The 21,045-nt window shown below is 34.6% G+C and overlaps 1 protein-coding gene across 3 annotated transcripts in view; it reads left to right on the top strand.

Moving 5' to 3' along the window:
- Window positions 1-19,881, top strand: part of LOC106667981 (protein big brother) — a 44,601-nt gene extending 24,720 nt beyond the window's left edge. Inside the window, exons 4-8 of one of the 3 annotated variants that reach the window (XM_024226975.1) lie at window positions 10,255-10,371; window positions 10,435-10,545; window positions 17,706-17,777; window positions 19,334-19,441; window positions 19,529-19,881. In XM_024226975.1, coding sequence (XP_024082743.1) covers window positions 10,255-10,371; window positions 10,435-10,545; window positions 17,706-17,777; window positions 19,334-19,441; window positions 19,529-19,570 — 450 coding nt within the window. In that variant the 3' untranslated portion in view covers window positions 19,571-19,881. Of the gene's footprint in view, window positions 1-10,254; window positions 10,372-10,434; window positions 10,551-17,705; window positions 17,795-19,333; window positions 19,442-19,528 lie in introns of those variants that run through there. The other 2 variants (XM_014396334.2, XM_014396335.2) reach the window with 2 other exon arrangements.
- The last annotated feature ends 1,164 nt before the right edge of the window (window positions 19,882-21,045 follow it).

The raw sequence follows: 21,045 nt of genomic DNA, 5'->3' as shown, positions 1-21,045 counted from the left end.
ACACATAATTCACAATGATAAGTTCATTAAAAAAACACTCTGCAATGGCTACAATAACAATAGTTAACTATTGTGGTAATAAGCATCTACAACAATACTGCAATAAAATAATAAAAATCTTGATGATTATTATGATTGGAACGAAAAATAACATGAGAAAATTTTAAAAAGAGGATTAACAAACGAATTGGGGAAAAATTAATTATAATCTATCAAACTTATACAATAATTTACAGGCAAATGTAGCAAACATAATTTCCTTCTTATTTTCTTATATATCCCAAAAATATTGCTGAAGAAACTACAATGAATCACTGTCTGACTTACTTCAAATGACAAAAAAACTGTGGGGACGTACTAAACTATTAGTAATAATTCTGCAATATGACAAAACAGTACATCTAGATTATCGGAACGGGAATATAAATTATGAGAAGAAACAATATTTTAAAAGAAAAATTAAGATGCATCAGAAAACGATGATAAATATTAGACGCAGAGGGTAGAGTAGGAAACTAAACAATAAACAATTTTTGTTACTACAAGTCTTTAAAAACATAATTCCGATTATACGATTTACGATGCAAAATGATTTTCATAAAATTCTACCAAACCAGATTTATGAATCACCACCAGATACACGACTTTATCCGGTGGGTATCTTCAGAAAAATTGGATAATCAATAATGCTACCAATGCAATAAATGTTCTTCTTCAATCTAACAATATACAAAAACCCAAGAAGTGGAAATAGAATAATATAAATGAAAAAAGGGGTGAAAAACATTCTGATGTTTAGGCAGTAGTGGAAGCAATTTAAATACACTCCGTACAATTTTTAATGTGCATATACAGGGTGGTTGTAAGATAGAAAAAAAAATTAGGTGAATGTAGACTACTATTAGTGGAGTAGAATACCGGAGAAACGGATATTTTAACTCCCTCCGTTCAGATGATAAGTTAAAAACCCGAATTCGGGCACAAAAATCAAATTCTCCAATTTTGATCAAAAATTAAAAAAATAAAATTAAATTGTGTATAGAATGAGTCGTCTGGGGAACCCTGGTGAAAGATCGCCAACCGATCGCCCTTTTACTGGCACAAACCTATAAATTTAAGCATTTGAAATTTTTTAATGAAATTCGAAAATCACTACACCGTGGCAGAACTTCTTAAGGATTGAAAATTTTGAAAAACTGCGTCCTTTATTATGTATTTGAACTGTATACTTGGTAGTATCGTATATTAATACGTAAATCACCCCCCCCCCAACAAAAAAAATCCGTATATCATGAGTAAATCATGATTTTAAGCTAAGGGAATTATTTAATTCATAATTGTGTGGTGATTAGAGACCGTTAGTCGATGATTATTCGAAAATCGTGAGATGCGGTCTGGTGTGACGTAGGTTTAGAAAAACATTTTCTTTATCGTGCCAACGTTTCGATCTTTATTGAGATCATCTTCAGGGCCTGGGATTTACAAACACTCTCACACGACACTCAAGGATGGCCCAATTATACAGAAGACAAACACTTTGAGCCCTGAAGATGATCTCAATAAAAGATCGAAACGTTGGCACGATAAAGAAAATGTTTTTCTGAAACCTACATCACACCCGACCGCATCTCACGATATCTGAATAAAAATACATGTAGTATGTGGAAAAAGTGAATTTATACAATGCAATTTATTTATTTATTTATTTATTTTTTATTTTTTTTTTTGCGTTGGCGCGAAAAGAAAATGTTTTTTGAAACCTACATCGCACCAGACCGTATCTCACGATTTTCGATTAATTCATATTGATGACAGAATTTTTATTACTTGAAAATCTGAATCCTAAAAATTAAAATTAAAATAATATTACACTTTTATAACAAAAATCCAATATATTCAGTTTTATTCAGTTTTTATGTAATAAAAACTTTTTTCATCAATAGAAATTAAATCTCCACCCTTCGCTTAAAACTTTGATTTTCCCGCGAAACATTTATTTGGGGGCTTGATCTACCATACTCCTCGAAAATGGAAGGAACCAGACCTACCAAGTATACAACTCGAAAACTTATTAAATGACGGAGTTTTTCTGAAATCCGCCAATCTTTAGGAAGTTTTGCCAAAGCGTGTAATGAATTTTTGAAAATTTTCAGAAAAACCTTACAACGTCTGTCTTTTATAGGTTTGTGCAAGCGAAACGGATATTGACCTAAAAGGGTTCTGCAGACGACTTACTTTTTAGACAATTTAACCTTTTTAAATTTTAAAAACCATCTTAATTTTCATTAAAAAATGCATTGGTAAATGGAACTTTTTTTTGTGACATGCCTATCTTCTTGAAGAAGTCAGTTATCCCGTTTTTGCGGGCTATAACCCAACTTTATTTTCATCTCATAGCAACTATCATGTATGAAACAAATCTTTCCAATAATCTACCATACCGCAAAACAGTTTTACTATAATTGGCCACATTGACTATTCTTAAGTAGTTCAGAAATTTTAATTAGATTAGATTAAGATCATCAGAGATTCTTAATTCGAATGTTTACAAAAAACAAAGTATTACAATTTTCATTAAAAATTTATACAATTTAAACACGTTCATCAGGAAAAAGTTCTTTAATAAAACTTTTTGTTCTTGGGTGCGATAAAGCAAGCAATTGAAGTTCAACGCATCACAGGACTTCCTGTTCTCACAGCGTGAGTTCAATTGAGCATGCTTAGAATCTTATTCAGCACTGGCTTGTTTCATACTTAAGCCCCTTTTGTCAACCGAATTATTTTTATCATGCGTAACAATGATCATTAGTTTAATTTTAAATTACAAGTTATAAGGAAAAGAGAGAGAAAAAAGAGACGCTTTTACTTTGACACAAATTTTTACGAATGATGAGGATGAAAATATTTTCGTTAATAGTCTTTTAAGTTCACTTATATCTTTATTTCCTTTGTACTTGTATTTTTATCATAGGGAAATTAAAGTTTTAAAAGCATTTTTAAGAATGTATAACATTTTGGAGTGTAAAAGTGAATTTTGTACTTTAATTCCCACGGTTTTCCTGAATGTCGGGCAGCATAGAACCCCCAGTAAAACTTTTCGATTAAGCAAGTTTAGGCCGGCGGTTTTCTAACTTTACAATTTAACCCCTGCATTTCTGTCTTTCGAGTTTAATTAACAATCAAAACAATCTAATTACAAAATGCCTACGAGTCTCCGAAAGCTCTATACGCAATGGAATTTAATATAGGCCAGATTGAATGCCCCGTTCCCCGAAGGGTCGTCGAGAGGCGAAAAGGGTTGGCTTTTTAATAAAGCCCAAGGATAAAAGATCATCACGCCCGCGGCAAGTACATCATCATTTAGCGGAGTTTCATCTTTTTATTAATTGGACTTTGACACTGTGATTTATCTCCTGAAACAGCTGCACAGAAAGAACCCGCGGAATGTTACTTATGACAAATGGCTTCCATAAACGACTTGCTCTCGCATTATCACATCGTATTTATTATCTGCAAAACGTCACGCTCGGCGTAAAGCATTATAACAAAATAAAATGATAAAAAGTTAAATTTGATCATAAATGTATCTTTAATAATTAATAAGATGCTTAATATTGATATTATATATAATTGTATGTTATTTAGTTCAACTATAATAAATAATTCGTAGTTTTATATTTTTTTAATGTAGTATTAGGGCTATTTATGAAATAATAAGAAACTGGCCTGAAAACATCTTAACCGATTATTCTAATAAATGATATAAATAATACAGTGGCAAACAAAATCTTTGTCCCTGGGGTTGAATTATTGTCACACCTTTATAATTAATTGAAAACCAAAAATTTGAAAGCTTCATTTAAGGAAATTAACATCTTTTTTTTCTATAAAGTGTAAAAACGTTCCTACTATTCGCACCCCTCAAAGGTTCGCGTTAAGGATTGCCGTCAAATGTTGACATGAAGGATCCTTTAAAGTCCTCGCATGATGACAGGACCAGTTGACCTTTGGCAGACGTGAAAAATCGTCAATTACAAAAGATTCTGCATTCACCCCAATACAATGTTGTTGGCGAGTACGCGTCACGGGAGAGGAAGCGATCCATAACGACGGAATACAATGCAGGGTAGTTGACAATGGTCTCGAGTGGAAAAGACCTTTTTTTCCTATTCTCGGACAATACGTCGATACGTCACGTCACTCTGCCGATAGCTCAATTACCATACGACAATCGCGGATCGTTTCTCGCCAAAAACAGGGGAGGGAAGGAGGGTTTTTTGGGGAGAAAAAGCCCCCACGAGGAAGGGAAGGAAAATGTTGACCTGGACTGCCACCTGTGCCACATCGACCGGAAAATACCAGGAGGCTCCTCCTTTTCACACTAATCCTCAATATCCTGCTTTAATAAAAATGGATAATTTTAAATAATCCCCTTTTAACATATAGTACCTAAAACCCTACAGGTTGTAGATTTAATGCACTTAAAATTTGCTGATTATTTGGAGATCGTGAGATGCGGTCTGGTGAGACGTAGGTTTTAGAAAAACTTTTATGAAAGGTATTGGTCGAGATAAAAAGTCTGTCACGAGCGGAATTCGAACCAAAAAAGGAAGGAAAATTCGAGAGGTGAGGTTGAGATGGGAAGTTGGTGCCCGAGCAGATCGAAGTAACCATAGCTCAAGTGGTAGAGCAACGGCGTATTTAGCCGAAGATCGTGGGTTCCAATCCAGCTCGTGACACTGACTTTTCTATCTCAACGTCAATCGGACCACGAACTGTAATGGTTTTAGAAAAACGTTTTCTTTATCTTGCCAACGTTTCGATCTTTATTGAGATCATCTTCAGGGCCTGGGATTTATAAACATTTTACAAATACATGTAGGATGTGAAAAGGTAAAAGAAAGAAAAAAATAATTTTCACATCCTACATGTATTTGTAAAATTTAAACAATGTTTATAAATCCCAGGCCCTGAAAATGATTTCAATAAAGATCGAAACGTTGACACGATAAAGAAAATGTTTTTCTAAAACCTACGTCACACCAGACCGCATCTCACGATCTCCAAATAATCATTAACTAATGATCACTAAATACCACACACTTAAAATTTGCCTACAATTCTTTTTAGAGAACTAAACTTCACAGGAGCAAATATGGATATTTTCCTTTACCAACCAATAATAATATTTTCATAGTTTTATTGTTTTTATTAATCGCCAAATATGTGATATTGTAATGGAAAAAAAACCATAAAGCATATGAATATCGAATTTAGTGATATCTCTCTGCGTTTTCAAGCTGTTTTCTTATTCGACCAGCAAGTGGCTTCGTTCCATCCCCCCTGTCGCATGGATTTTGAGATCCAATACCAGGTGAAACAAATTATAGGAAACAATTTAGAAACAAGGCATGTTCTTTTTAAACCGGGACAATTGTCGTAGGCGTGTTCGTCTGGAACGAAAACAGAAATTGAATTGAGAAATCGACTAAGGGCTGTGAATACTATGCCAGCAGGGGAGTCGAGCTTCAACGGTTTACCCCTTTCTAAACCCTCCGCCCCATTTTAATTGTCACCCCCTTGACAATGTAACACGTAATTCAATTACGACTTTCCACCAGACAGGGCGTTTTTTGACGCGCGATTACACTTTATGCCGTGGAAAATCTAACATTTTTTTGTCCGGTTTCTAACTGAAAACGAAATCATCGACCCCTGAAAAAATCTATTTTCATTGGAATCAAACTGTTGGCGAAAAAATTCACATTCTAAAAAATTTTTAATTTAGCAATAAAAAGTATCCCAATAAATAATTATTCCATAACTATCCTTCTTGTTAGACAAATATGATATAATAAGATAATTACTTGAATTAAGAGTGTTAACCTTGGTCGGAAGCGGAAATCGATTCTGTAATTGTACGATTCTCCTAAGCGCGGTTTGTACTTGGTAAAGAGGATGGTAAAAGAAAATAGAATCACGTATTAGATTATACAATTTTGTCACTATTATCCTAACCATATGCCTGCGTCATGATGCTTCAATCATGATTACTGGGCAAGGGGTAATTTCAAGCATACCTAAGTCTTTGTGAGCTCCTTTTTTCATGGAATCGGGACGATTAGAGGGTTCGCTTGAGGTCGCCTGTTGTTCTAAACGGTTTCAAAGGGGCGACAGGTGATAAATATGTTATGTAAATACAGGTGCGGGATCAGTTAGAACCAGTTTGTATTTTTGGAAAAAAGAGATCATGTCGCAAGATGTCTCAGGGGAAATTTGTCGAGAAAAAAAACCACATTTACACGCCGTTAATACAAGGAACCCCAACGTCGGTAATTAATGACTTTGCTTTGAGAAAAAGGAGGCGTTGACGCTATTTGTTTCTCTTTGTTTATTTAGCATGCAAAGGTTACGCAGAGGGCGAGGGGATGTATGCTCTATGGGAACAAGAACCATGGTGATGGGCGAGAAAAAAACTTCAACTGCTTAATAATTTAACAACTAAGATTTAAAGACTCGGGCATCTTAAACGGACATAAAGACAATCACAGTGTGTCCTGTCTAATGTATCTTTCTAAAGTACGTTACTCTTTCCTGAGAGAATCCTACAGAAATCCTCAGGACTGGGTTCGTTCTTCCTGCACAGACTAGGGGGATCAACAAGATTAGGTTCGTTATACCATTCATTGAGCATATTGTTTACTCTTTTTCTCAATATACACACAGAAATCCACAGTATTAGATCCTTTCTTGAGTATGTTACTCTTTCTTGTGAGAAATCCTCAGGATTGGGTTCGTTCTTTCTGGAGAGACTAGGGGGATCAACAGGATTAGATTCGTTATACAATTCATTGAGCATATTTTTTTACTATTTTCCTCAATATACTTACAGAAATCCACAGCATTAAATCCTTCCTTGAGTATGTTACTCCTTTCTTGGAGAAATCCTAACTATTTGATTCTTAAGCATGTTAATCTTTACTTAGACAGGCATTACTATTAAAATGATTAGCATAAAGGTTTGGCCAATTTACAACGCGACTAAACAATCTCATATCATATATTGGGCAGTAATAGCGGTTTATTGTAATACCATAAACAAATAAAGCAATATTATGGTCAGAATTACTTTGTAATTTAACTCAGCAGAAATATTAACAAATGGTTTTATTATATAATCAACAAATGCTTTAAAACAAGTTTTGACTATTTGTAGTACCGATAATTCTGGTCTGGTTATCTATTTTTTTTTTTTTGTCTATCGCGTTTCGCGTTCTTCATTGATGGGATTCATTGGGTTTATGTCATACGTGACTGAAAATATAACACGAGAATCAAAAGACAGCAATAGGCACACTTCTAGACGAAGTGTGTCCCCCTGAACCATGAATAGAAGGGCAGAAATCCACAAGATCATTTCTTGAGCATGTAAGTTTTTCTAATCATGCACAGACAAATCATCCCGATTCTGGTTAAATAAACAAAATTATTTGACATTAGAAACAAAATTTCCCCCCAACGCCGAGCGTGATGAGTGAATGCGCTTCGGGGATTTCAACGTGTGAACAGGGTATAAAAGTGTCCCGCCGTGCGTTACCTGGCCGAGAATCGGTTGTCACATAAACTCTGGATTTATGTGAAGCCCTTCCTAATGACGGTACTTCTGAAAACTGCCGATATTTATGTGAAAGAGCAACGGAAGAGGAGCGACGGTCAACAACAGAAGCCCACGCCTTCATACAAAATATTGTTGTATTTCGCTTCATGGGCCAATTCCGAGGGCCCTTTTCCAGCCTGTCCAGTAGGCAGGGGAGGAAAACATTTATCAAACTGGAGATCCTCGAACTGAAACGCCCTTTTAACCTGCAATTGTCCTTTTCGATCCTTACATATTAGCTTGTCTCTTTCGATGCTGATTTATTTGTAAACCAGACGATATGTCATTGCCTGTCCTTGCTTACATCTGAATTCACCCATCTAAACAACTTAAAGCTGCAATATTTCTTTCATTTTTCCACCTTATTTAAATAATTAGGCGCAATAAAAAAGGCATCATCTTGTTTTGGATGTATAAGCTGCAACTAATACATATTCTAGGCAAAATCTAATATACAGGGTGTATCAACTTCTGTAGTCCACCTATTTAATTAAAAAACGATTAACTTTAGGGTCTTATACAAGCCCCAGTTAATTTTGGCTAAGAATCGAGTCATGGTAACAGATTTAACATATATTTATCATCTATCTTGGAAATAACATTTACTTTGTCATTTTATCTGAGAATCCCACGTTTTTATTGTAAATTTCGATTTTGAAGATTATTTTATGCCATGGTATGAACTTGGGATTTGTATAAGACCATTTTTTGCAAAAGTTAATCGTTTTCGCAATAAACGAGGAGGGCCATCTTGCTACAAAATGCATACCCCTCACGCGTAACATTCTCATCTAGCTTGGAAATAACACTTACTATGTTATTTTAATTAAGAATCCCATGTTTTTATTGTACACTTCGATTTAAACATTATTTTATGCCATGGTATGAACGTGGGGTTTGTAGAAGACCATTTTTTGCTAAAGTTAATCGTTTTCGCAATAAACGAGGAGGGCCATCTTGCTACAAAATGAATACCCTTCACGCCTGCCTTTCTTATCAAGCTGGGAAGTGACACTAACTTTGTTATTTTAAATAAGAATCCCATATGTTTATTGAACACTTCGATTCTAGAGCTTATTTTATGCCACTTCCACTGGAAGGAAAATTTTGATAGGATCGACCATTTCTGAGTTACAAGGAACACCGTCCGAAGGAAGACGCGTGAGGATTGTAAAAAGATGGCCCTCCCGTTTATTTCGAAAACGATTAACTTTAGGAAAAAATGGTCTTATACAAACCCCAATTTCATACAGTGACATAAAATATTATCTAAAAAAGAATTGAACTTTAAAAATATGGGATTCTAGTTTGGTGGTGTCATTTCCAAACTAGATGAAAAGTTACGTTAAATCTGTTACCACAACGCGATTCCTAGCTAAAATTATCTTGGGGTTTGGATAAGACCATTTTCGTAAAGTTAATCGTTTGCTAATTAAATGAGTGGATTATAGAAGTTGATACACCCTGTATATTTTAATTCAATTATTAATTTTAGTATTTAAGACTATAATATTTATTTAAATAAAATAACGATTCTTAAACACAGTGTGTTAAAGAGGACAATAGAATGTAATTAATAATTCGACTTCTAGTTTTTTTTCCTTTCCAAGATGGGACTAACGTTGATAGTTATACTTTCAATAAAAACTAATATAAAAAAAATGCCCAAGACCTACGACGAAAACGCCACTATGGGAACTGTTATTGCTATACCTGTAGTCTAGGAAAAAACAAAAGCGATTAACTTTTACAATGATCGTCTCAGGGCGACCCTCCGAGACAAATCGTGACATATAACTCAGTTAGCTCCCCTAATAAAGGGGAGGAAAGAAAAGAAAAACAGGTAGATTAGTGTTTTTTATTTCTGTCGGACGGTGGGTGCTTCCTGGACGGCTTTTTCCTTGGGAGTTATTGATATAAAACAAAAAAAAACATGTTCACAATAAACCGAATTGGAGGAACACGAATTTTAAGTCGTGTAATTAAGAACGTACAGATGTTTGCCACATGTCTTCTTCGTTTTGTTGCACGAGTTCCCTCTGGGCTTGTTTACAAATAGCAATAAAATCAAGCCATTAAGGCACAACGGAAAGGATAACAAAGGATGTTCTAAATCAAACAGGACAAAATCTAAACTTACGAAAAATTCGAGTTTTATTCCCATTTTATTTAACTGTTATTCATGCATAGTTGACATAGACATCTTACTATGCACAGAGGGAAGAATTATATCATTTTACATTTATGGGTATATTAGAATAATTTGATGTGCTAATGGTCAATATGTGTAAATGGCACTGAGCAGGGCTTTTTCAAATAACTTTTGTCCATTTGTGAGTTGTGCCAACTGTCAAATTGGCAGAGGGAAGCTTGAAATTAGACTTTCCGAAGACATCGGAATGGACTTTTGTGCCTCTGTCCACAAACGTCCTTTATTCGGGGATATATCCTGGCCGGGACAAAGGGATCGGAAAGTCGGGCATACAGATGTCAACAAGTTAACCCTAGGGGTGACAATGGCCTTTTCACGGCTCTGGGTCTTTAATATTTCCCTCTAACTTCCAGGAATACTTAGCGTTCCTTTTCCCCTTTTCCAGGTCCACATCAGGTCTCAGTTCATCATGAACGGTGTCTGCGTGAGGTGGAGGGGCTGGATCGATCTTGAAAGGCTCGACGGTGTCGGATGCCTGGAGTACGACGAAGATAAAGCTATGGTAGGCTTATTCAACTGTTAAAAATGGACAAAGTCTGGAATGCTAAACTGTTGTCGTTTCCAGCATGAAGATTCAATCCTACGGCAGCAAATCGATCGCTACAACCAGAGATATAGAGACTTGGAAGAGAAACAGCGGGCATACCGGGGTCAACAGGACGGCCACGACGTTGAGGTAAGGTAAATAATAGATAATAATACATTTTTTAATGTTAATCAAGAAAATAGATTTTTCTAAGGAAGGTACAGTTTTTTTACAAATAAATTTGATTTTATGAAATACATTGTCCATTCTTCTCATCTTAAAAAAGATTTTTATTCAACCTTGGTTTTTCGAAATTAAAATGTTTCTTAATAAACAAGTGCGCGCTTTTCTAAAGTGCACATATAAAATTTACCTTCAAAAACACTTTTTCCGATTCGTTTAAGATGCTTTGAAGCGAAAGAAGTGGTACCACGCCGGCTCCTAACTGACTCCGCATGGTGTCGAGGGCTCATCGACAATTGCTACTTCTGCCTGAGGAGCAACGACAATAGTACTTCGTAGTTCGGTTCATCGCCTTTTTTAAAAGAACAACTCACCCCTTTCGGTTGAAAAAAGCACATTGTCGCCCCTTTCAACCGCGTCGCGTCGGTTTGAAAAATTACAAACTCGTAAAGCGCATGTGTCCGTAGCTAAATGACAACGTTGAACCGGTTTGATTAATATTCTGCCATTGAATTTATCTTATTGAGGATTTTTCACTAAAAATTTTACTTACTTTTACTTTACTTCATTCTTCAGATCTTTAAGTTCAACGTACAGATTTTTCAAGCAACAGTGTGAATAATTACAATTAATTACTTCTTTTTTTTTTTTTAAGATGAAAAAAAGTCAATGGCACGAGCGGGATTCGAACCCACGATCTTCGGCTAGATACGCCGCTGCTCTAACAAAAAAAAACCTTAATTAATTGTAATGTATTAATTGGTCAAGCGGACCACGAAATTAGTGAATTTAGTGTGAATAATGCGCGTAATCTCTTAATCTTGTCTTTTACAATAAATTAGTTCAGGTTGTGGCTCTTAAATTTAAGGATAAAACATTAAACTATATTTAAAAAGGAAAATAAGATCAAAATAAAACATTTTGTATGTTTATCTGCCGGTTATTGTCCTGCAATTTGACGCAGCCTAGTACGGCGAGAATGGGCGTGTCAGGATAATCCAGGATCATCTAACTGTGAACAACAACAAAAATGATTGTTATGATGACTGTCTTCAGTGTGTACGATTTTTTTATGAGCTTTGCCCAGCCAAAATAGTATTTTGCGTTTTAAAGAAAAAAAAATGACTGCCTTAAATGTTAAAAATACACACGAAAATTACTTTATATTTTAAAATATTAGATAACAATTACAAGTAGAAACTGTTGAATAATAATGACTGTTATTGTTGCGAAATGAAAAAAATAGTATTTTGTCTTTTAGTTTTGCAACTTCAATCAATTTCAACATCAGTCTAATCATTAATGCTCGAGTGACAATAGTTGCACAAGCATTTTTTTCGAATAACTGTTATTTAAAATTACTGCATTATATACTAAGACGCTTATTTTTATTTATTGCCAAAGATACAAGTCCGGTATTGAAATCTAGTCATAAAAGAAATACATTCATGGTTTTCCTGAAGAATCTTTTTTCATCCTTCTCTTGATCTCTTGATCTTCAAGTTACTTGAATGAAGGATTGAACTACCCGATGTCTTAAGATAAATGAGACGTTTCAAGTCAATTTAAAACGTCCGAGAAGCACAAAAAGGAAAAGTCTTCTGTGATATATAGGCCAGCATATATCACAACTCTTTCAGATTGACTTGTAAAAAGCCGGGAGATTCGAAAAAAAAAACCATCCACACCGATTAGCCTTCAGCCGGTAACTCTTTACAGCAGTCACGTACTCTTCACAATCGCGTAAACCGATTGGGGATCCGTGGTTTATAATATTTTAAGCTTTTTTCCTTCTTCCCAATGGTTTGAATAAGGCGATACGTCGAGAAGAGCTTAAAGGATGATACTTGTCCCGAATGTTTGTTTTTTCCGCCAAGCTTTAAGGCTTTTCAAAACTGGGATTGAGTTGTCGAAGGAAATATTTTATATGATGTGATCCCTTCTTCAAACATATCATCCGTTTGTTTGCGTTTTACCTGCGAACGAGGGCAAGAACAGTTCATCCGCAGATTCTGTATACACATAAGCAAAACGAATTGATACTTTCAGCTTACAAATAAAAATATTTTAACAAAAAATGGAATTTTCTGTACGAAATACCATCTGTATTTTTTAATAACTGATCGCGTATAACTTATGGCGTAGAAATTATAAAAATATAAAAGGAACTCAATTCAAGAGGGAAAATATTAAGTTTATGAAGTAATCTTTTAAGTCAGTGCTGCAGGCAAACATTTATGAAAATAAAGCTATTCGACTTAGTCGATTCTTGATGAAAATCCAGTAATCCTTTCGTTTTATGTTTCTTTTAACAATTTACTGCTAATAGTTGCACAAATATGTCTTAAAGTGAACCCTGCCGTCTTTTCACATAAGCTTTAATACTGGATTTTTTCGGAAATATATAGTAGCAGAATCTTTGAGAGTTTCCTTTGGTAAATTGGTGTGCTCTTTTTCCCTCCTCACACGAGCTTTCGCCCATTCTTTCTTAATCCACGCAATCCATCCTTAGTGTTTCTTGATAGGGATAGGATAGGGATAAAAGTGGCGGCCACAAGGCCTTCTGCACCTCGACCTCAGTAGATCTGTTATGCTCAGTGTTTCTTGATAGAAAAAGAAATTTTATCAATATATGATTTTTTTTACGAGGGTTCGCAACAGCAGAGGTTATATCAACCTCTCACCTGGGTGTAGGTGTTTTTGAAAAAAAGCCCATTTGCAAGGATGACGGGTTCGAATGCAGGGCCGCTGGATTCGAACCCGGGACCTTTACCTTACAGTGATGAGCGCCGTGTCAACGCCTAAACCGTTGCGGCCACCGACGCCCCAACTGTTAATTTTATTGTTTGTTAAGATATTTTATTTATATCTGGAAAACTGAAATGGTAATATATGTAAAAAAGGATTTTTGAACCCCCATTAACGACATGCTTCAAGCGTGATTCCTTTTAAATCTTTACACAAATAGAGGAATCACTGCCCACATCCTAGTTTAATTGGTGAGCCCTATCCTTATCCCGGAAGCAAACAAGAAAGGGTGCCGGCGGATAAATAGAGATTGTTCTCCATGGGATCGCAGCACCTGCTCGCCGATACTGCACGTACTGAGGGGATCGAAACCCCTCTACGGCCAGCTATCAATCGCTTATCCACACTTTGCATATTCCCCTTTCCTTTTTTTTCTATTTCATTCTCAGCACCCGGACCGAAGCTAATCCTTTAGCTCGCTCTCCTAATTGAACACATAAATCATAGCACTTAACAATGCTTTTGAATAATCGCCGGGTCAGCCCGAAAGCATATTTCAAACGCGAGAATTATCCGGAGCCATGTTTTACATCCTATTAAGACGGATTTTAACATCACAATCGCCCTTTAATCGTATTTTCTCTTAATTAATAATTCTATATATAATGTTTCAATTTTTTAAACTATTTTTTAAATTTATTGTAATATTTAGAAAATTTATAAATTGTCCGATTAAAAAGAAAAAAAGAGCAGAACGGATGATCCCGATTTCTTAATCAATTAAATTTTGTTTTTGTGCATATTTCAAACCAGCTTGTTTTAGAAGAATTTAGCTATAGTAATATGGTATATTCAATATTGAATAACTATTTATTTAAGTGAATATTAAAGTAAAACGCAAATCCCCTTTTATACAGCAGTGGCTAACTTCGAACTACCCGCTGGCTGTCATGGACGTGGAGTCCACAATACTTACTCAATATTATTGGCATTATTCGGAAATCGTGAGATGCGGTCTGGTGTGATGTAGATTTCAGAAAAACATTTTCTTTATCGTGCCAATGTTTCGATCTTTATTGAGATCATCTTCAGGGACTGGGATTTGATTGAATATAAAAAAATAATTTTTGCAATGTATAAATTCACATTTTTCCACATCCTACATGTATTTTTCAAATTTAAACAATGTTTGTTAATCCCAGGCCGTGAAGATGATCTCAATAAAGATCGAAACGTTGGCACGATAAAGAAAATGTTTTTCTGAAACCCACATCACACCAGACCGCATCTCACGATTTCCGAATAATCATCGACTAACGGTCACTAATTGACCACCACACATTATTGACATTAAACATTCTTTTGGCTACGCCGTGATAGGGATTTGAACCCAGAACTGTAAAATAGGAGTCGGACGCCCTAAATCTTCGGCATCCGCTTCCCCTCTTATAAGCGATAAATAAATTATCGGAAAATTAAGTTCGAATAACAAATTTTCTAGCTTTTATTTATTTTTTTCTAACAATTTTAAAAAAGTCAGCAGTTTTATTTTGACTGATGACCATCAGCCCGTCTGTTCTCGCTAGGCTCCGATTAAACTAGGTTCAGGTGTTCCGTGTATTCGTAAAGTGAGAGCAGGCTAATTTCGATTCTTAAAAATGATAATCTTCTTACAAATGTTTAATAACATTGGTTGAAATGATATGGTTAATAGATTGTATATACACTGCCCAAAAAAAAGCCGACCACTTGGTTTTTGTTCGAAAAAGTGGCCAACTTTGGAAATGCACATTTTCTCAGCCTTTTAAGTCACACACCTGCACTAGTTTCATTTTTTAATTTTACGCTGATCAACTTAGCTTTTTTAAAGATTTTGTTGGCTTCAGTCATTCGTCAGTAAATTCAAAAATTCGGGAACATGTTAATTCTTGAAAATCGGGTTTTTCCATGGCCACATAAAAAACAACGTTTTTTGCTCAAAAATCGTGAATAACTCGAAAACAGTTGAGAAATGGAGGCAAAGTGGAAGGTGACCAATTGAAACTTTACTAAAATTTCCTATCGATTGCTATAGGGCGCCGCTACAGGAGGATTTCCTACCTCCACAGCTCAATTTGAAGTTTTCGTGAAAAGCGCAAAAATTAACATGTTCCCGAATTTTTTAATTACTGATGAATGGCTGAAGCTTGAAATATTTAAAAAAAGACATCTTGTTCAGCGTAAAATTTTCTAAAAAAATAAGACCTAGCGCAGGTTGTGACTTAAAAGGCTGAGAAATTATGCATTTCCAAATTTGGCCATTTTTGTGTGCAAAAACAGATGGTTGGTTTTTTTTGGGGGGCAGTGTATGTTGTTGCTTGCCCAAAAGGATAAAATATAAAATAAATGATGGTCGTCAATGATCTTTTCCAATCATAATCCACCTCTAATGGAAAATGTGAATATAATTAACATGATATATGTTATAAAGTACAGATATATCAATCAATCAGTATTTTTATTTAAAGTATAGATGTTCCTCAATTGAATTTGCTACTTGATCTGTTAGGTGAGTTTCAACGGTTCTGTCGAAGGTATAAAAAGGACATAATTGTCAAAATATGAAGATGGTGAGAAGCCGTTGCAACAGGCTAAAACAGTAAGGATATGGAGATCAAAATGAAGATTACCCGGATTTAGAGATCTTATTATAATTTTAACAGGAATTTAAAAACTTTTCTACTAACTATTCAGTTTTAATATACGATGTGAACCTAGAAATTTTCTATGCGACTTAACAAATTTTGTTGTTTTAAATTTTCTTTTCCTAACATGCAAATTTACTTGAATGAGTAGTACTTGTATTTTTTCCCTGGCCGGCCAAAGCTCAAACTTCCACCTACAGACGGAGTTGGAGATAACAGCTTTTCCGTGAAAATCAATGTCCTTTTGCCGTTGAAGTGGGCGGTTCGGCTTTTAAAGCGATACTTCTCTTTATACCACTTTATCGGGGGAGAATCTGTAGATTTTTCGGCTCTCTTTGAACGTGACCGAAGGGGATCTCGACTGGGAAATCATAGACGTCCTGTACCCAGCAAGAGATCCGAACGGACGATCGGCTCATTTTCCTAGCTAAGTAAGTGATCCTATTAGCCAAATGGAGCGATCCCGGGGCTCCTGTTGTCCACTTATACCTGTGCTATGCCTCATACAACAGAAAGGCCAACTTTCCCAGAGTCATTACCGTTATACAAACTTTAAAGTGACCGTAGAGTAAAAAACGAAAGTACCTCTTAACAGCTGTACACCTGTTGCAAATCACCTTCAGCTTTCTTTGTCAAAGAACCGCTTAGAAGTTAAAAGATTTTTTTTATATAAATGTTACGCAAATTTTTCATGTACCACTTTTTCAAGTTTTGACAATTTTTAATTAAATTATCAGATTGTTTATTGGTTTGCCGACTCCATTCATTTTGGCCAACATCTCCTTGGTGGGTTGGGTATATCAGAGGTGTTTTATTTTGTTAATCTTGTGTTATTTTTTTCTTTGTGTGTGTGAAGACACGGTTTATAAAATAAAACACGGACAAATCATTAAATTTGGCTTCTTCACTGGTGAATATGTTGATCTAGACGACCTAACTACAGTTTATCACCCCGTAGATTCAGCAAGAAATCTGACAGACCGAGGTAACCGGAGACAGTCGAAATATAAAAATAGAGCCAAATGTTTAAAATTTTCAACCTAATTTCATTTTAAAAAATCATACAGAACCTACGGTGTCAGGTTTTCTGTTCATTCTATATGCCGGTTTTTCTTAAATTTACTACTAAATTTAAATTTCTTTTGAGATTTAGTATTTTAACATAATCGCATGGGTGTTAAGCTTATGTCGTCCTCAATATAAATTCAAACAATTGATAAGCGTCAAGGCAAACCAACGCCCAAGCAGCATCTTTCAAGCATACCGTTCTTCTTCAATATACTTTTTTATTTAATCATGAAAATGTTGTAACCTGGCTGAAGGATTTTTTACAAGAACTCAAAGTTTCATGTTTTACCTAAACAAGCTGTAATTTTTAACAATAATTAATCGATTAGTTCAAAAATTGTGATTGGATGAAGTCGTACAAATAGGAGGAGGATCGTGTAACAGAAGTTTATTATAAATAAATCATCACGAATGTTAGATAATCAGAAACTGTTGCTTGATCGATTGGTTCAATTTATATAAATCTCACCTTTCTTTAAAATGGAAGGAAATGTCTGCAGGACCATTCATTAGCCGTAACCACATTTAGCCATGAAATATTTTTTATTTTTTGTATATTTTTGTATTTTCTTTTTCTTTACTTACATTTTTTATACAAGTTAAATTGAAATTTGACTTTTTTTTCAGCTAAGATTGGGAAACGGAGGACTTCAACAGAGCAGCCAGGGAGGGAGGTGCCACCAACGCCTCTCGCTGCAAGTAGGCCTAACACCCCCTTAACCACCTCCCTCCACAACCCCCGAACCCGTTAATCCTTTTCCTTTGATAACAGATAAATTATATGCTCACTTCTTAAGCATTGTAAATGTGTGTAAATTATTAATAATATTATTATACTGGAGTTAAATCATGAGTTGAAAGGAAAACTTTGTGGAAATTGTGTTTAAAAGAGGCTACTTTTTCCCATTCGGTCCGTGTGAAATTGCGTCAATCACGTCCTCCTCCCCCATGGTGTGAACCAGCACAGCTTTATTTGTTCAGTCCTATTTGCAGAGGGCTTATCACGCCTTTAATAGCCAATTTGAACGCTTTTAATGGATTTCCAGAGAAACTGTACAAATGACGTAATTCTAAGCCTCCCGTTTATTAACAAATCATGGTTTGTTATTACCTTTTGATATTCAATAACCTTGCTAAACATATTCTTAACGTTTGACGTGATGTTAATTCAGAAATCTTATCTCTCAATTTAACAATGCTTGCACATAAAGCACTCATTCTTTATATATTAAAAAAATAAAATGTTTAGTTGTTCCGATCATCCGATCATCTATCCTCGCTAGCTTGAAAAGAAAAATAATCGTCGAACAGAGCAAACTACAACGATCGGACCAGACTAAATCAACTCGCATTTCCAGTACAAAATGGTCCAAAAAAATATGCAGCTGACACGTACTGGAGGTAACGGCCGGACTCTTGCCCATTGTCTTTAATAATTAATGACCCTGGGATATATATATGCATTGTATTCCCCTCGCTGTTTTAATTTCACCACGCCCAGGTCCGGTGTGTCAAACTCGCCTCGACAAAAAACTCAGGGGTTAATCGGAAAAGCCACCCCTTTGAAGCGTATTGTAAGCCCTAATGACTTTGTATATACAGAAGTAAAACATCAATTTGTGAGTCGACATTTTTTTCCCGGCCTTCTTTGTTTGTACAAATCTCCCATGGCCCGGAAAAGGGAAAGGGCAGCCCTTTTTAAAACAGAGCATGCAACGTTCCGAAATGAATTTTTATTTATTAGTTTGTTTGTTTTGCATATTTTTATTAAATATATATTATATTGTTTTTATTTTTTATTATTGATAGTATATGTTTCGTCTTATATTTTAGTTGTTATTTGTATGGCCTTGTAAATGTGTAATAAAACAGTTACTCAAATTTTATGCTCTTTTTTTATTTTATTGATTTCCTTTCGTTTATTTTATTACGTTACTTTTCATTATTCAATTTTCGCATTAATTTATCTTTTTGGAAGTGCATGTTATCGTACAGAAAGGAAACAAAAGGTCATTTTATTTTAAATTACGTCTATTCCTTCTTGTATCATCAACAAAAACAAATTTCAAGAAATTTCCTTTAAACAACTTGTCGATAATTTATTCTGCCTTTTTTTCTTAGAAATGTACTTAATTTTATTTCCTAGAGATTATTTACGTAAATGAAATTTACTTCATCTTGAACAATCTATCAAACTTTTGACATTATTTATTATTTTTTATTTAAACTGTCGAATTTTTTCTTATTTTATACAGCATACAAACATATCATCGATACCCAGTCCGCATTTATTCTCAAAAGTTGAACAAATGAATTTCCTTCCTGTACAAAATATGACACAAGTTTCTGGAAACAAGTTGAAAGTAGGTGTATACTAAAATATTATCCAAAAAAATATGAATAAATAAATAAAAAGTAGCTAAAGGGATGTGACAAAACATTGTTTCCAGGGACGGAAGAAGACGGAAATGAACCACGGCCACCACAACTAGACTTAATATGGTAGAATTTCCAAACTTATATATTTCTATGTAGTGTAAATATATTTCCAGTCGGAATACTTTTTTTCGTTTCTCTGGAAGAGATTTGAAAAATTTATTTGGCGTGAAAAAACATACAAAAAAACAACAGATTTCTGTGATTTTCCCTCAACATTCCTCTTTCCAGGTTTGTCAACGAATCAGATTTCACGAAATACTCTCATTGTGCAATAGACACAAGTATTTAACGTACTTATAACTGTCTTCAATAAAGAAAAAATTAACATTTGTAAACGTTTTCTTAATATACTGACGTTTTTAACAAAAATTTATTATTTCGTAGTTTTAGAAATGATTGATGTAAAAATTTATTTGAATTAAACTATGTTGAAAGAAAAACAATTTTGATGGCTATGTCTAAATTACCTAAGCATTTTTTCATGATAGTTCAGCCCAAAAATTCATGACAGTTTTCTGTGAAGACAGTCACAAGTTACATACGCAATATGTTCTTTTTTTTTTAAATAAATTATACGAATAATCTGACTGCAGTTGTTTCTGTATAACAGTACTACATAAACAAGTATAAAAAATAACAATACGCTTATATAGAAAATATGTTATAGATACAAACGAACAACAAAATTCCTGAAATTAAGCGAGGCCAACACAAGAAAATATTTATAATTCTGTTCTACAATAATTAGAAATTTTTTTTACGAAAGTGGTCTCTTCAAAACGAAGGTAAGTCGCAGAAGTTCGATAAGCTCAACTCCGCACATATATTGGCTCTTTCACATTAAACGCTCACGCTAATACATACATTCACTCTCAATATGCACAAAAGGGTACATAAAACAAGATATCTATCATTATGTAACAATAGAATATTATATAAAACACAATAAAGCAGTCCACTTTCCAAAAATCGGTGCAGGAGACAAAAATACGCACTGATTTAAGTACGTGATTCCTACACGCTCTCTATATGAAGCCAAGAGACATCCGTCAATTAAGAGAGACCTATCGAGCAATCTTTCACTACGTGCCGGTCACATACGTGCTTTGATCCAAAAGTAAGTGTCCGTGTATGAACCTCGCATGTATTAACCAAGGCCTAATCTTATACTTAATCGAGCAAGGATGATCCCTCTTCTACGAGTCCGATCCTCCGAGGGGAAGAATAATAGCTGTTTATTTATTTTTAATAAAATACGTTTTATTGTTTCGAAAACGTATAAACATAATTTGACAATAAGTCTTCAAAGTTTTTTCATGTTAACAAAAAGCACATATATTAAAAATAATTTCAAAGTAGTAGTGAGTAATGTTAAGATTACCCATATAAAGCAGAAGACTGTAGAAAGTCCGTTGATGGTCTGAGTTATAAAAATAAAATTAAAATTAAACAAAGAAAAGCTCAACAAAAAAATTATTATTTCAAATTTCTATTTATAACCGCTAAAAACAAAAATTTCAAAAAATTT

Source organism: Cimex lectularius, unplaced genomic scaffold (assembly GCF_000648675.2).
Source record: "Cimex lectularius strain Harlan isolate CLEC.00 unplaced genomic scaffold, Clec_2.1 scaffold149, whole genome shotgun sequence".
In the NCBI taxonomy this organism is placed as follows: Eukaryota; Metazoa; Arthropoda; class Insecta; order Hemiptera; family Cimicidae; genus Cimex; species Cimex lectularius.
The sequence above is the reverse complement of the archived record's forward strand: the minus strand, read 5'-3'. Positions and strand labels throughout refer to the sequence as shown.